Source organism: Emys orbicularis, chromosome 14 (assembly GCF_028017835.1).
Source record: "Emys orbicularis isolate rEmyOrb1 chromosome 14, rEmyOrb1.hap1, whole genome shotgun sequence".
Lineage (NCBI taxonomy): Eukaryota > Metazoa > Chordata > Testudines > Emydidae > Emys > Emys orbicularis.
In genome coordinates, this window is record NC_088696.1 from 38,506,200 (window position 1) to 38,521,688 (window position 15,489).

A 15,489-nucleotide genomic window follows, 5' to 3' on the forward strand; every position below is an offset into this window, starting at 1 on the left:
TATTAGAGTTTGCCTTAAACAAACATGCATCTATTTCACATCTTTTTAAACTGAGTTTTTAAAGCAATCCAACAAGATCCCTTTGTTGTCAGTTTCAGCTTGGAGTGGCATTTTTAAGCAAAAAAAATTTAAGCTCCCAAAATAATTAAGACAAGTGTCTTTATCAAGACCAACTAGATACCAGGGCAAGATCTAAATGAATTAAGGCCTTGATCCTGCAACAACTTACACACATGCTTAACTTTATACACCTGAGTAGTTCCATTGCCTTCAATGACAATTCACAGGGCCTGATCCAAAACCCATTGAAATTAATGGGAGTATGTCCATTAGTTTCAATTGCCTTTGGATCTAGTCCGCAGTCCTTAAAGTTAAGCACATACATCAATCTTTGCAGGAGCAGGGCCCTAAGTGGCTATTTCTTCCCCAGTCACAGTCTCTTACTGTCACACCTCTCACAAACTGAACACGTGCCCACCCTCCCCCACAAGCAACTAAAAACACACCAGAAGTAATAACACATTATTTAAAAATTAGAACTATATTTAGTCAATTGGTTAGAGTACAAACACTTTATACAACACAGTTAAATAAATGACTCCATAAATCCAATCTGTTAACACATGAGATGAGGGCAAATATACAGCTGCCATTCCTGAATAGCCCAGCCCCTCATTCATCCACCGTGCAGATGCTGTCCAGGCACACATCTTACTGCCAGCTGTTTTGCAGGAGCAATATACATGGAAACATTTTGTGTTTTCAAACCATTTGTCCTAGTTTCTCAGTGAATTCTAAAGAAAAATCAAGGCAATTTCAACTTTTATCCAAGGCATCTCCATTCTCTCTCCTCTTCCCAAGAGACGTGTAATGCAGGAAACGATGCTAAAAACAGGCATAAAAAACACAGTCACCTAATGGAATGCTAATGTGTGTCAATATCGAAGGCTGGAATTTGTAAAGAAGCCTAAGGTAGGAAGATAGATCTCCAGCACTCATGGAATTGCAATGGGATTTAGGCACCTAACTTCTTTCAGCGCCTTTGAAAAGCCCCGCCCAGTATTGCGCTGGAGAGAAAACTTTTTAACCTGTGTCCCAGTCTGGCTCCCATTTGAGCAGGAGCAAGCCCCTAATCTCCAGCTGTACAAACCTGGCCCCTGATCCAGCAGGCTGACCTGGACCCTGTGTCTGTGTGGAGCCCCACTGAAGTCAGTGGGGAGTCCAGATAGGCACAGGAGTCTGCCCAGTGGGCAGGATCAGGACCTGGCAGCACTCCCTGAAAATGGCAGCTGTTTCCGAGTCCGTCCGATCACCAGAGAAGCCATTGGTATATTACACTCTCCCTTTCATTTCCAATGTGTGTGGGCACTGGGTTTTGGCAACTGTGCACTAGTTTCTACTATGCTTTTTTCATATTAAATACGCTAGGAAGAGGCCTCCATCCTGGCAGAATTCTACAGTAAATGAAGGTCCATCTCCAAAAATAAAATCATCCTCCAAAGAATCCCCCTCCACCCCGAGTACCCTGGAGATCAGATGACTTTCAAGGTGGTGAGACCTTCAGGAACCCTCTAAAATACTGGCATAAGACATGTCAAATCTAGGTGCCCCTCTGAAATCCAACGGTGCTGGACATGTTTACGGAAAGGAATTATAAAGATGATAAATCCTTCCTCTCAATAATTATTCATCTATTGCTTATCCTAATCATACACACACTTCACAGTACCTTGTAAATGTCACGTGAGTGAGGGCATGATCCAAAGCTCATTGAAATCAATGGGAGTCTTTCCATTGACTTTGATGGGCTGAGGATCAAGCCCTGGCTGTGGAGGTCTACAAGAAGCAATTTTAACAGAGCTTTTTCAGAACAACCGGGAGTCCTCTTTTCCCCATAAAGAGATGTTACATGCTCATTGTTCAGGGACTAGCAACCCCTATTAGACAAAACACAGCCGTGGGCATTATCTTGACCAGCCCGTATACCATCTTTGAAGAGCAAGGAAACAATCTGTATTTAACTATAGGCCAGACAAGCTCAACATCTTGTTGTCAAAAGGGAGCCAGAAGATTTTTCATCAACATTTTCCGTTTGCTATTTAATCCTACTCAGTCGTGCATTTTGCTATAGCTCCTCACATGGCTCTTGGCTCACAACTGGGCTTGATGCACGTTTTTACTTCCTGCCCACCTTTTGGGGTGGCATGGACAGGAGACAATATCTTTAATCTTTGTCCTGAGCAACGGAAAAGCTTAATCTACTCACGCAGAGTCTCTATTCCCTCTACAGGGAATAGAACATACCCAAGATTAAACTAACTGGAGAACAAACCTTTGTCTAGAAGAGGTATTGGAATCTATGCTGATATAAATGCATCTGATGGTGAAGACAGCAAGATACTTGTTTGCTTGGAGCTAAAAATCACCGTGCAACTCACACAGAGCAGAAATGCCACATGTGGTTTTGAGAGTGGTCATCGTCGCTCAATGAAGAGTGGACAGCACAAACCACCATTATTCCTAATGGGGTTATCGGCACAAGCCAACCAAAGCAAGACCCAAGCTTCTCTTCCTTTCTAAGAGACAGAAACATGCCTGTTTCTAGGCAGCTTCTTATTCCCTTTGTTCTCCAGTTCAAACGCCAGCTGGGATGGAAACAGAAGGTGTTAAGCCTTCTGCTCATGTCCCACCTGAAGTTACAATTATGAGAGGGACAACAGTTATTTGCCCAGCAAATCGCCAGGACGTTATAACTGGTTACCGGTGAAAAAGTAGAAGCAAGAGCAGATTAACTCCGAAATCCTGTTTTCATGCCACCATCCTTAGCAATAATGAAGGGAAAAATATATGCAGGTGGATGAGACTCCATAATATACCAGACCATAATGAGATCGTGGATTTAAGGGGCCAAAGCAGCAGAGCAAATCTTTGCCTAGAGGATGATGGTACCAGAATCCCACAGCACATTTCTCAGGGGACTTTTTAACAGAGTGTGGCTCAGACTTTGAGGTCTGATGCTTTTAAAGCCAGTAGAACAGTTAGTGTGATAGAGGCAGCAGACTTTCATAGTTCGACATTTCAGTGATTTCAACTTGAAAATTAGATTTCTCTTTTTAAAAAAAGTACGTTTACATGGTGACAGGAATTATTTTGAAAAACGTAAACATTCCCCCCTCCCTGCACATAGTTCATACACTGGGAACTTTCAGAGCTTGTTGGAATTGTATCCTGGTGGCAAGAGATGACAAACCAGCAAGTCACCATTTAAATTATATAGAGCTTTGACTAATTATGAGGTCTCTGGTTTTGCCAGTTTAATGGCCTGGGGATGCTTGTGAGAACTTTTCCTGGGTGAAGCTGACCACTGCAAAATGCTGCGGTGGTCAATAGGATTTTGAGTTCTACACTTTGTGTTAACTTTTGGGCAGGAAACTAAGAAAACTGCGTCACCTAGGCTGAGTATCATCTGAACTCCATGAATGGTTCCATTGACTTCAGTGACGTTAAATACTATTCACCAGGAGAAAAGGGACCAGAAGCTAGGCCCAGATCTACAAAGGTATTTAGGCACCTAACTCCCATTGATTTCACTGGCAGCTCTTTGAAGATACGGTAGAACCGCATGACCACACAGGAGAGGGAATGGATAAGGGCCCATCCAATGAGCAGGCCAAGAAAAGAACTTTGACGGAAAGGAACGTCTACAACATGACGGCAGGAGCAGTTGTCGAACAGACGGCTCCTTATGGATGGGAAAGTTGGACACAGGAAGACCAAGGATGGAGGCTCTGGAACTGTCGCACTTGCTGAATCCTGACTCACACAGACACTCACTAAGCGGAGACTGGGACAAAGCAGAGGAGGTGTGTCTGTCGCTAGACAAGAGCTCAAAAAGTTAAAGGGGCACTGTCAAGTAGTCCAAGTTCCAAAATTTGACCTACCTTAAAGATCAGTACCGGCCAGAAGGAAGTTCTCTCTTTTTATGCAGAATTCTTTCCTCTTAAATCCACTTTGTTGCTGAATTATAATTTTTTTTAGGCTACTTCCTAGTTTCACCAAACCCAGGCAAAAAGATAGATCATCCACAGTGCTGCTCCTGCAGCAGCCGATCAGGACAGGTCTAGCCCTGTGCGGACACTGACAAGGCCAGGAAGTGGGGAGGATGGAAGTCACGTTTGCCTGTGCAGGATTAGAAAAGACGAGCGAGGGGGGAGGAAAAGGCTCAGTATTTTGACAAATGGAAGACAACGATTGGTAGGCAAAGAGCGGTTTATTTCTGGAGCTTCTCTGAGGGTATTACAAATAAGGGAGTGTAAAAAGAAAATTAAAACGAAAAAAGTAGTCAACAGTGCCCCTTTAAAGACAGGCGATTGAGGATGTATCAAGCAGGGGGTAGGGCGCACATGGTGGAAAGGACAAGCAGAGGGAGGGCGTTGGGAGAAAGGTGAGTGATGAGACGGAGGCTGGGATGCAGCAGGAAGCCACTGTTCTATGCAAATTGGCCTATTGTAACTGAAAATAGACCTCTTTCTAGGCGGCTTCTGTAGCACCCTGTATGGATGGCACATCAAGTTCCTTTCCTTGGTGAAACTGTTTCTCAGGGCCAGGCCATTTTAACAAGGTGATGTTAAGCATAAAGGGAGGCCTAGGTTGGATTTAAACATGATGGGAGTCAGGTTACCGTAGCTACCAGGCTGTCCCATCTACACTACAAGGACTGCAATGCTGGGGTACCCAGTTACAACACAGCAGCGCCATGGCACGTTTGTGCTATGCCTGTGCAGATGGGACCACGTTCTAACAGGTGTGACTGACGCGGGCTACAGCCTGACACAGCCAACGGTTTAATTCTAGGTACACAGGCAAGTCTGAAGCATATTTTAACTGTGTGGAGGGAACTAGCATATTGCAGGTGGGTCTCCAACACAGTGAAGGTATCAGTTAGTCCTCAAATGAGGTCTCTATTTTCCTCGCCCCCATCAGGTGAGCCGACTGGAGGCCAAGAGGCAACAAATGCACCTTGCTTATTTCAATTCCTTCCTGTAAAGTTCTTTGCTGGATCAGAGGGCATCGGACGCTCATTTGCCCTCACTCTTGAACGAATTCACTGTGCTCTTACCACGTCGATGCATTTCATCCTCTAGCCTGGAAACTGGGGTTCATGCTGGCTTTCAACTCGGGGTTCATGCTTTATGGCCTACACACAGGCCTGGGCTGATAGGAACTACAGCTAAAACCTAACCGAGCACCAAAGAGTGACCGTTTTCCTTGTGACCCCCAGAAGGTAGCTGCTCTTCCTGGAACAAAGGGCCAAGATACTAAAGGGATGGGCCCAGGGTTAATACCTAGAGATAGATCGATTGCCTCTGGGGAAGGCTTACTGAAGACATCCCCAGGGACCCTTCCCCATCAGCTCCACGGCCCTGAAAAGCCAAGCAGGGCTAGCATGTATTCCTGGGAACACGCTCACAACTAGGAGGCTGGTAAGTGGGGAGTGGCAGAAGCCACAACACGTTAAAGGCATAGAGTCCATTTTAACATTCCACCTGCATATTTTTTCCCCTTAAGCAAATCCCTCAGCTGCACACTTAGTGCCCAGCGCTGCCCTAGATACACAGACCCACACGTGGAAACAGATAATAAATACAGAGTTTATATACACACGCACACATACATAGCACCACTTCTATAAGGCTTAGAAGATACTAAACGTACATTACAGGGAGGTGCTTGTTATAAAGAGGTATTTATAATGAGCTTCCAAAGAGCCAGGAGACAAAACATACAGCAGATAGCCTTATATCAGAGGTAGCCTGACAACAGACAGCTTCAGTACCAAGGCGCTGGATAAAAACGATGCGAGGGGAGCTGGAGGCAGAGAGGAGGGCCCGAGAAAAGAAATGACAAAGTAGAATTGGAGTCCTGCTGGGATTTTAAAAAGTAGCTTCAAGCGTCTGGGTTTGTTAATTTCAAGCTCAAGCTCACTGGCTCGGAAATGCTGCCTGCCCAGTGCAGAGACACAGCTGGGATAAACACTTGACGACTGAGCAGGTGAGGAGTTGGCTGCCGTGACAAGGACGTGCCCACCCGTCCGACAGAGATCTCTTCCTTAACCGAGGGTGTCAGGAAACGCAAGTGGCACCACTACTGCTAGCAGGAAGGCGGTTTGATATGAGCGGGGGTTAGAGGGACGGAAGGAGCGGGGAGAAAGCCCTGGTTTACTCCACCAGCCGGTTCGATTCACTACCCAAATGGAGGTGTAGCTTGAGGCAGTGGCCGAGGAGGAAGTCAGAAGCACTCCAGGGAGCAGTCACTAAAGAGGAAGCATTGTGAGCACTGCTGGTTCTGCCCAGGGGTCCTTGGGGGGCGGGGGGGAGACAGACAGAAGGAGGGCTCAGTGGTCCCCCCCAGAGAACTGTAAGGATAAGGAGTCTACTGTGTTTAGGATTAATGAGAATGCCCCCAGCCCTCCTGAGCAGGGGAGAGACTCAGAGGACTGAAGTCACCCATTGTGTGTGTCCATGGCAGGGGTGTTGGTGCAGACACGGGGGCTATCTCCTTATCCTTTTTTAAATCCAGCTGAGATCTCCAGGCAGCCAGACCTTGAACTATAGTTGCAAAGGCCTCCCTTGATTAGGACATCTCTTGAGAGAGACCCCACCCTGTACCGCGTCCTTCTCGGCTGGGGTAGGGAAGGAGAAAGCGTTTGCGCCTTTCCTGGCTCTGCCATTCCTTCAGAGGTGGGGGGGGGGGGGGGGAAATGGGATACTAGCTAAAAGTGGCAGCCAGTCTCACCCTCTGCTGCGGTGCAGACACCACATGGGGGACCAAGCGTCTAGTGTTTATCCAGGCCTCCGAAGGAGCTTGATATTGAGGGAAAGATGCTAGGCCCAGCGTGGAGTTTTCCTATCGATTTACGAGGTCCTGTCCTCCAGTAGCCCGGCTGCTTAAGCCCGCCCAGTAGTTGGAGGCGGTGGGCTCTAGCCCACCCTTGTACAACAGATTCACTCTCTTCCCACCACAGAAAACAAGCAAATGGCAGGAGACAGCACCAGGAAGGGCTCCGACCAGCCTCAGCATCCTCCACTGCAGGGGGGCACGCCCCAGGGCTCCTTCCAGACTGAATACTCTCCATACAGTTCTTTTAAAACTTTTATTCAATAATATAGAATTCCTTTAATTATAATATAGAACTGTCCATCATGCCGTATTTCCCCCCGCTGCCCCCTCCCTGCCGCATCAAGTCTGGAGCCAGCTAGTTAATACGTTATGCTGGGGTTCAGGGGGGCAAAGGTCAGCATGGGGGGGGAGCAACATTAGCCAACAACCGTTTTGCATACCCTTCACATTTTCCATGCTTTCTGGGTCAGGAAGAGGTCAACAGGAAGTCAAAGGCAGAGGAACCTTTTACATTCAGAAGTAAGGTTTGTGTTTATAAACTGGTGGGTGCCATGGAGCCGGTGCGGTCTCTGGTCTCGTCCCCTGCCACCGCAACGCCGTCTGGCCGCCAGCTCTGTACACACGCTGATAAGACGTTTGATTTGGTTCTTGTTCTGCTTATGGAAAATTGGGAGGAACAGCATCGGACCTAGGGAGAGATGGGAGGAGGGAAGTGAGCATCAGACGCGAGCCGCAGTTGATGCCAATGTGTTGCCAGAACTTTTTCCTTCTTCAGCACCTAGTAGATTGAGCGCAGGGCCAAGGAGACAGAAGCAGGTTCTAATCCTTCCCCCACAACTTACTCCCTCCACAGGCTTGGGCATGTCACGGAACCTCTGTCCCTCAGTTTCCCTGTCTGTAAAGTAGGATAATACTGACCCAATTCCCAAGGGTGGTGCGAGGCTTATGCGGTGCTTTGAAGATGTCAGCATTGTAGGAGTGCTAAGTTACTATTGCATGGAATGGCAGGTGAATGAAAATCTGTTTTTTCCACCTTGCCTCCCATACTTATGGTTTGCAATGCTTCCCTGGGATAACACTCTTACTGGGGGCCAGTAGGAGTCTGTGCCCCCAACACGTTCTCTCACCCCCACTCAGATGCCTGCATCACCCCAAGCCTCCCCATGCACGTGCTCCCAGGCCCTGCTGCTCTTGAGAGCAAGGCATCAAGCTGAGATTCTGAACTGCAGCCCGTCACCTGGTGCTGTAGCACTGGGCCGGGTTGGTAGGCAGGGAATTTTCACTGTACATTTGTGAGCTCACCCCTGTCTCACTGCCATATCTGTGCCAGATTCCTGAGCGAACAAGGCGGCGTGTGATCAGGGATCTCCTTTGCCCCCTTTCTTTCTGAAGACAAAGCGTTTTTCACTGCCATAAGGAAAAGTAGATGTGAAGTATTACTGAACAGGGGGAAGTGGCATTTCCGGCTCTGGGCATGTAACATGTGAACAGGCTCACAGAGAGAGCTATGTGCACACACGTACTACTCACTGTACAGTACAGCAGCAAGGAATGGTAGATTGCAAAGGTATTTCCATACTAACCATTTCAAATCAGCTCTCATTTCCTTTTGGGCTGAAGCTTCTCACATTTGGTCTCAACGCCAGCTTTGAGGTGGGGAAGGTGGTGGGACTGGGCTGAATTTGCAGGGTGACTGGGGCAAGTCGCTTAACCGTTCTATACCTCACAGTTCCCCTTCTTTAAGATGGGAACCCGATTTCGCTTCCTAACTTACTTTGGGATTGGAAAGCATTGCTGAGACTCCAGAGAAAAGGTCCTGCCAGAGGAGAGGACAAGGTGTGTGCTGCATGTTGGTATGGCTGTGTCAGGGAAGAATGCGTGGAGGTCTCCACACCTATCAGTAGGAGGTCTGAAGTAGGGTCTTATGACCCTGGACTTCTCCCCCCAGAGCCTTCCACCCCTTTTCCCTCTTCAGACTAAAAAAGGGCTCCGGGTGAAGATTCTACATCCACACCCCATTAGTTCCCAATGTAAAACCCAGGAGTTGGGCAATGCAGATGGTTCTCACTGCAGTACGAATAGCTTGCCCCCATTGGTACAAGAACTGTAAACCCCTGCCTTTCCCAAACGTGCACATCGACATTCACTTAGCATTGGTTTAACGGGTTGGAATTTAATGCTAAACACAAAAAACTGGAGTTAATGCAGCATTGCAGCTAAGAAGCCAACCAATCAGAAGTCAGGAAATTCCCAATGTTAAGGTCCTACCCCAACGCTAACTTGACCTCATTGCCATCTGTTTTACGGGGATAGATCAGAGGTTCCCCTTTCAGAGATACCTGTCTCATGCGTGCCCCACTCTTTCTAAGCAAGGGGGGAGGGGATGCCAGGTACTTAAGGGGGCACTCACCATGTGGCTGTTGAGGAAGCCACTTGCTGCATGCATGGTCCAGCAGTCTTAGCTGCCGGGACACAGCTCCCTGCCCGCCTCGCTCCCCCACTGCGCAGGGGAAGTGAACAGGGTAGCGCTAAGGGCTGGGGGCAGCAGGGAAGCAGAAAGCTGCACCCAGTGAGTACTGGCCCCTGCCAGATAGAGCCCCCTGCTGACCCCAGCCCTTCAAGTGCAGCCACGTCCGCTTCCCATGCAGAGGCTCTGTCCAGCAGGGAAGTGGATGGGACTCTACCCTGAGGCCACGCTGAAGGGCCAGTGTCAGCAGGGGGCTCTGCCTGGCAGGGGGCCAGTACTCCCAGGATGCAGCCTTCAGCTCCCTGCTCAGAGTCCCCATCAACCTCCCCAGGGTAACTGCCAGTAGGTGGGTGCTGCAGCTGTGCAATGGGGGAGCTTGTTTCTGGCAGCTGAGATGTCTGCACACAGCCCCATCTGCTTCCCCTGCCGGACAGAGCCCACTCCTGGCCCTTCAGCCCGGCCCCATCAGCTCCTCGTGTGTCCACCCCCCCCCACAATTTGAAAACTTCTGGTATAGATCATGGATTCTCGGACTTGGGGTTGTGAACACATCAGGCAATCACAACTGTTCAATCCATGTCTAAAAAGGGGGGTGGGTCCCAGACAGGCAGGAGAGGGAATGGGGAGGCAGTGGGGGAGACACCATCCCAGAGTGAACATCCCCTGAGAACCATTAGTACAGGTTAAAACAAACAGTCCATTGGAGGGCCATAATTAACAAGGAACCTTCACTTTTGAAATGTTCCAACTTTCAAGGGCTTGAATCCTCAACTTGGCCACCGCGTTAGTACTGGTCCTAAACCAGGAAAGAAATGAAGAGCTGTTGCTATATCAGCATGTCCTTAATAGAGAACAGTCCAGCCACCCCACACGGAGAAGCGTGTGTGTGAGTGTACGTGTATGAGTGAGTGAACATGCGGATTAAGAATTCAGGACTTTTCAAGGAGTGGGACATATTGGGTTTCCCGGAAGGAGCGCTCTAGAAAACAACCCTGGTTTGACGTTTCAGTGGTGAGGGTATGTCTGTAGTTACATAAAACTACAGCTGGGGCAACTCAGGCTCAGGGCTATACAACTGCAGTGTCGATATTCAGGCTGGAACCTGGGCTCTGAAACCCTCCCCCAGCCTGAACATCGACACTGTAATTTCAGAGTCCTGCAACCCCGCAAGCCGCAGGTGGGTTTTTTACACTGTAGACATACCCTGAGAGTCTGGCAAGCACAAAAGTTTATTCCCTGGGCATGAGCGACTCCCTTTGAACTCAACAGCGGCTAAAGTGATTTTGCGGAGACTTTCACCTTTGGGCTGAGACCAAGCATGAAAAGTATCAGGCCAAAAGGAGCTGGTGAGAGGAAGTTAAAGAGCCAGTTCTGATAAAAAGGGAAACTGGAACAGAAGTTAGAACTCAACCCTAACTACAGGATGCAAAGCCTTCAGCTGCTCTTCGTTTCTGCACATCCCCATAGACTAGAAGACAACAGAAGTTCATACGTATAGATATTTATTGGTTTCAGTGAATTATACAAATGGATTTGACCTGCTATCAATGCCAATATAACTTTATTGGGATATGGAATGTAAACAGATGTTTCAAATAGAAACATTCTAACCTTATATTATAAAAAAAAAATTAAATATTTGACAATGCCGGAGAAGGAAATTCTGTGTTTAGGTGCTGGTGGCAAAACACTATCTCCGGTTTCTAGGTTTAGGAGGTTTCTAGAACCGCTGGATGAAATTACACACAGCACAACTAGAGGTGGCAACTGTGAGTTGTGGGGCTGTAAAGCTATCAAGGGATCGGATGAAAAGCCACAAGAGAGCCACCCTGCCCCCCAACAGAAACTTAACCCCAAAATTCAGCATTTGGCTGATTGTTAACACACTACATGGACCCAAGCTCTGTCTCGGTAGCTATAGTCACCCCAATAGCGCCCTGTTCCCACCACACCTCTGCTTCCTGATCCTCCCCCCTTGCTGTTCCCACTCCTGCATCCCCAAGCTCTCCTACTGGATTTCCTCACATCTTCATTCAATGGTGCTGGCGTGAAACACTCCAGATTCACACTCTGGAATTGTACTTCACCTGGCGCAAGTTATCACGTGTTACATGGCTGTATCTCTCATTACAGACAGTCTTGCAGGATCGGCTTTCCTGAGGTCTGTGGGAAAGTCTTTTGCCTGCTACAGAAAAAAAACCTTCTGCCTCTACATTCAGGACTTTCCCTAACAGGCCCACCACCTTTTCTGAATGCACTTGCAGGGGTGCTCACCTCTCTCTGAGCAACTTAGAAGGTGGCTGTTGGTTTTAAATGATCCAAACCAATCCTGAGACACACTTTTCCTCCGCAACTGAAACCGAAATGAAAGGGCCAAACTCGGACCTGGAGTGAGCGGGTGCGACTCCCAGACCTCAGAGCTGCATCTGCTTATACCCAGTCTGAATTTGGCCCCAAGTGTCCACAGTTACAAAGGGCTTATTTATCTAGATGCATGCTATGGTCCACTGGTGGAACGGCAAGTTTGCTCCACCAGCGTGGTAGGAAAAGGCTGGATTGGGAAGGAAGAGAGGCGCCATGGAAATGTGAACAAGAATCAGTCGCCGTGAGCCCTGGGTATCTTGCAAACCATTTGCCCAGGGCTTTGATACCACAGGTTGAGTTACATTATCCACAACCACCAGAGAGGAACAGAGGTGTTAGCCCCCCAAAGGTTAGATTTCTGCTGAGTATAAATGGGGGAGGGGTCTTGATTAGTCCCTTCACTGTGTGACTGAAGGCTTTGTTTTTATTTGTAAACATCTTGAGTTACCCATTGTTTTCCAGTCTTCATCGTGCTGCTGTCAGGCCACTGGAGAGCACGGCATTTTCTGAGCTGGGCTGGGACTGCTCCTTCACCACTGGGTCTGCAAGAGACACAAGGATCAGCCAGGGATGGGAAGCAGCATTACTACGAGCAATATCAAAGCTTCACTTTCATGAAAGCTTAGGTTCTTCCAAGGAACCCTCCTTCAAGCAGCACAAGCTTCCATTAGACTTTGGAGAACCTGGAATTCCAGCCATCAATACGATAGCAAGATCCACAGGGAGGTACTGAATGGAAGACCCACCTCCCACCTGATCAACAAACCTCTCTTTCCTTTTCCAGCCCAGTCATGTGACTGTGACCCCAGGTCTTGCTCCCCCCCAGGACTCACAGAAATATGGGTGCTCCATAGCCTCTTTGGCAGTCAGTCTCTGTTGATGGTCATATCGCAGAAGTTTGTCCAGAAGGTCCAGGACTTCAGGACTGACCAGGTGTCTGTTCTCGCTATGGATGAAGTTCTCCCAGCGTTTTCGCGAGTGCCTGTAGCAGAGGGATGTCTTTCATTGTACAGACCAATCTCTGAATGGCACAGCAGCTACCATCAGACCCTAGGAGGGTTCACCTACCACACCCCATATGTGAATTTAAAGGGCAGTGTTGGAGCTAATTAGAGCTACCTACCAACCCCCTCTACATGCAGAATCCAGCATTTCACTAGTGACACCCAACAACGACAGTGCCACTCAAGCCTTTTCCTTTACAACCCAGCATACTTGGCTTTTGGCAGCGCTGGGCTTGAGGGATAGCTCAGTGATTTGAGCATTGGCCTGCTAAACCCAGGGTTGTGAGTTCAACCCTTGAGGGGGCCGTTTAGGGATATGGGGCAAAAATTGGTTGGACCATTTAATTGGGGATTAGTCCTGCTTTGAGCAGGGGGTTGGACTAGATGACCTCCTGAGGTCCCTTCCAACCTGATATTCTATGATATCCCAATGAGAGGGAGAGAACCGCACAGTAAGGCTAATTTAGACGTGCTCTCTGTATGAGCAGCTTTACAGAGGTCCATTGCTGTCCAGGGTTCCATTCAATAAAGAACAGGCATGAATTCCAAACAACATGGGTGATAGCTAGGTTCTGTAGCCTGCAATGTGCAGGAGGTCAGACTAGATGATCAGGATGGCCCCTTCTGGCCTTAGTCTATGAGATACAAGGGCTTCAAAAACAGGCTCAGAATGGCGAGAATGTCTCTAGTTTGAAGCCAGCCTTGCAAATTTCTACTTGCCATCACGCGAGGTGGGTAATTTTACTTTGACAGACCAGTAAGAGATCATCATCAAGACTTTCAAAGCAATGAAGTGGATTCAGCCACACATCTCCCACTAATTTTACTGGTAGAGGTGTGATTAAATCCCTTGCCCCGTTTAGAAAATATCAACCCGTGTTTCTCATTATCGTCATGGGAAAGGGTGGGCAAGTAGATCCTGGGTCTGGGCTGGCAAATTTGTGTGACAATTTTGCAAGCTGGGAGCATGAAGGCAAAGCAATTTCTGGGATCTAAGGAAAGCACAGATCCCATATGTGGGGTCGGGAAGGAATTTCCCCCCAGATCAGATTGCGAGTGGCCTGGAGGATTTTTCGCCTTCCTCTGCAGCATGTGTTTGGGGGGTCACTTGTCAGGATTTCCCTGCCATTGCAGGGGCCTCAGACACTGGTGCACCTCGGTCCCCCTATTTTCTGCCTGCTTGCCTCCAGTGGGCTGTAATCCTTTGATCTAATTTTGGTTGTTGGGGTTAGCAACCGGATGCTGGGTGGTGGTGGTAGTGGTCTGTGGTATGCAGGAGGTCAGACTAGGATGAGCACAAGTCCATGGGGCCAGATGCGCTGCATCCGAGGGTGCTAAAGGAGTTGGCGGATGTGATTGCAGAGCCATTGGCCATTATCTTTGAAAACTCATGGCGATCGGGGGAGGTCCCGGATGACTGGAAAAAGGCTAATGTAGTGCCCATCTTTAAAAAAGGGAAGGAGGAGGATCCGGGGAACTACAGGCCAGTCAGCCTCACCTCAGTCCCTGGAAAAATCATGGAGCAGGTCCTCAAGGAATCAATTCTGAAGCACTTAGAGGAAAGGAAAGTGATCAGGAACAGTCAGCATGGATTCACCAAGGGCAAGTCATGCCTGACTAACCTAATTGCCTTCTATGAGGAGATAACTGGCTCTGTAGATGAGGGGAAAGCAGTGGACGTGTTATTCCTTGACTTTAGCAAAGCTTTTGATACAGTCTCCCACAGTATTCTTGCCACCAAGTTAAAGAAGTATGGGCTGGATGAATGGACTATAAGGTGGATAGAAAGCTGGCTAGATCGTCGGGCTCAACGGGTAGTGATCAATGGCTCCATGTCTAGTTGGCAGCTGGTTTCAAGCGGAGTGCCCCAAGGGTTGGTCCTGGGGCCGGTTTTGTTCAATATCTTCATTAATGATCTGGAGGATGGCGTGGATTGCACCCTCAGCGAGTTTGCAGATGACACTAAACTGGGAGGAGTGGTAGATACGCTTGAGGGTAGGGATAGGATACAGAGGGACCTAGACAAATTAGAGGATTGGGCCAAAAGAAACCTGATGAGGTTCAACAAGGACAAGTGCAGAGTCCTGCACTTAGGACGGAAGAATCCCATGCACTGTTACAGACTAGGGACTGAATGGCTAGGAAGCAGTGCTGCAGAAAAGGACCTAGGGGTTACAGTGGACGAGAAGCTGGATATGAGTCAACAGTGTGCCCTTGTTGCCAAGAAGGCTAACGGCATTTTGGGCTGTATAAGTAGGGGCATTGCCAGCAGATCGAGGGACATGATCATTCCCCTCTATTCGACATTGGTGAGGCCTCATCTGGAGTACTGTGTCCAGTTTTGGGCCCCACACTACAAGAAGGATGTGGAAAAATTGGAAAGAGTCCAGCGGAGGGCAACAAAAATGATTAGGGGGCTGGAGCACATGACTTATGAGGAGAGGCTGAGGGAACTGGGATTGTTTAGTCTGCAGAAGAGAAGAATGTGGGGGGATTTGATAGCTGCTTTCAACTACCTGAAAGGGGGTTCCAAAGAGGATGGATCTAGACTGTTCTCAGTGGTACCTGATGACAGAACAAGGAGTAATGGTCTCAAGTTGCAGTTGGGGAGGTTTAGGTTGGATATTAGGAAAAACTTTTTCACTAGGAGGGTGGTGAAGCACTGGAATGGGTTACCTAGGGAGGTGGTGGAATCTCCTTCCTTAGAGGTTTTTAAGGTCAGGCTTGACAAAGCCCTGGCTGGGATGATTTAGT

General features: G+C 48.3%; 1 protein-coding gene across 2 annotated transcripts in view; it reads right to left on the bottom strand.

The window, feature by feature from the left end:
* Positions 1–568: 568 nt before the first annotated feature.
* CSNK2A2 (casein kinase 2 alpha 2) overlaps positions 569–15,489 on the bottom strand; it is a 43,109-nt gene continuing 28,188 nt past the window's right edge. The window contains exons 10-13 of one of the 2 annotated variants that reach the window (XR_010561896.1): positions 12,565–12,713; positions 12,180–12,273; positions 7,341–7,588; positions 569–885 (exon numbers count right to left, since the gene is read on the bottom strand). Coding sequence is in view for 1 of the 2 variants with exons in the window: in XM_065416465.1 (XP_065272537.1) it covers positions 12,197–12,273; positions 12,565–12,713 (226 nt within the window). In the remaining variant the exon portion in view is untranslated. Of the gene's footprint in view, positions 886–7,150; positions 7,589–12,179; positions 12,274–12,564; positions 12,714–15,489 lie in introns of those variants that run through there. The other variant, XM_065416465.1, reaches the window with a different exon arrangement.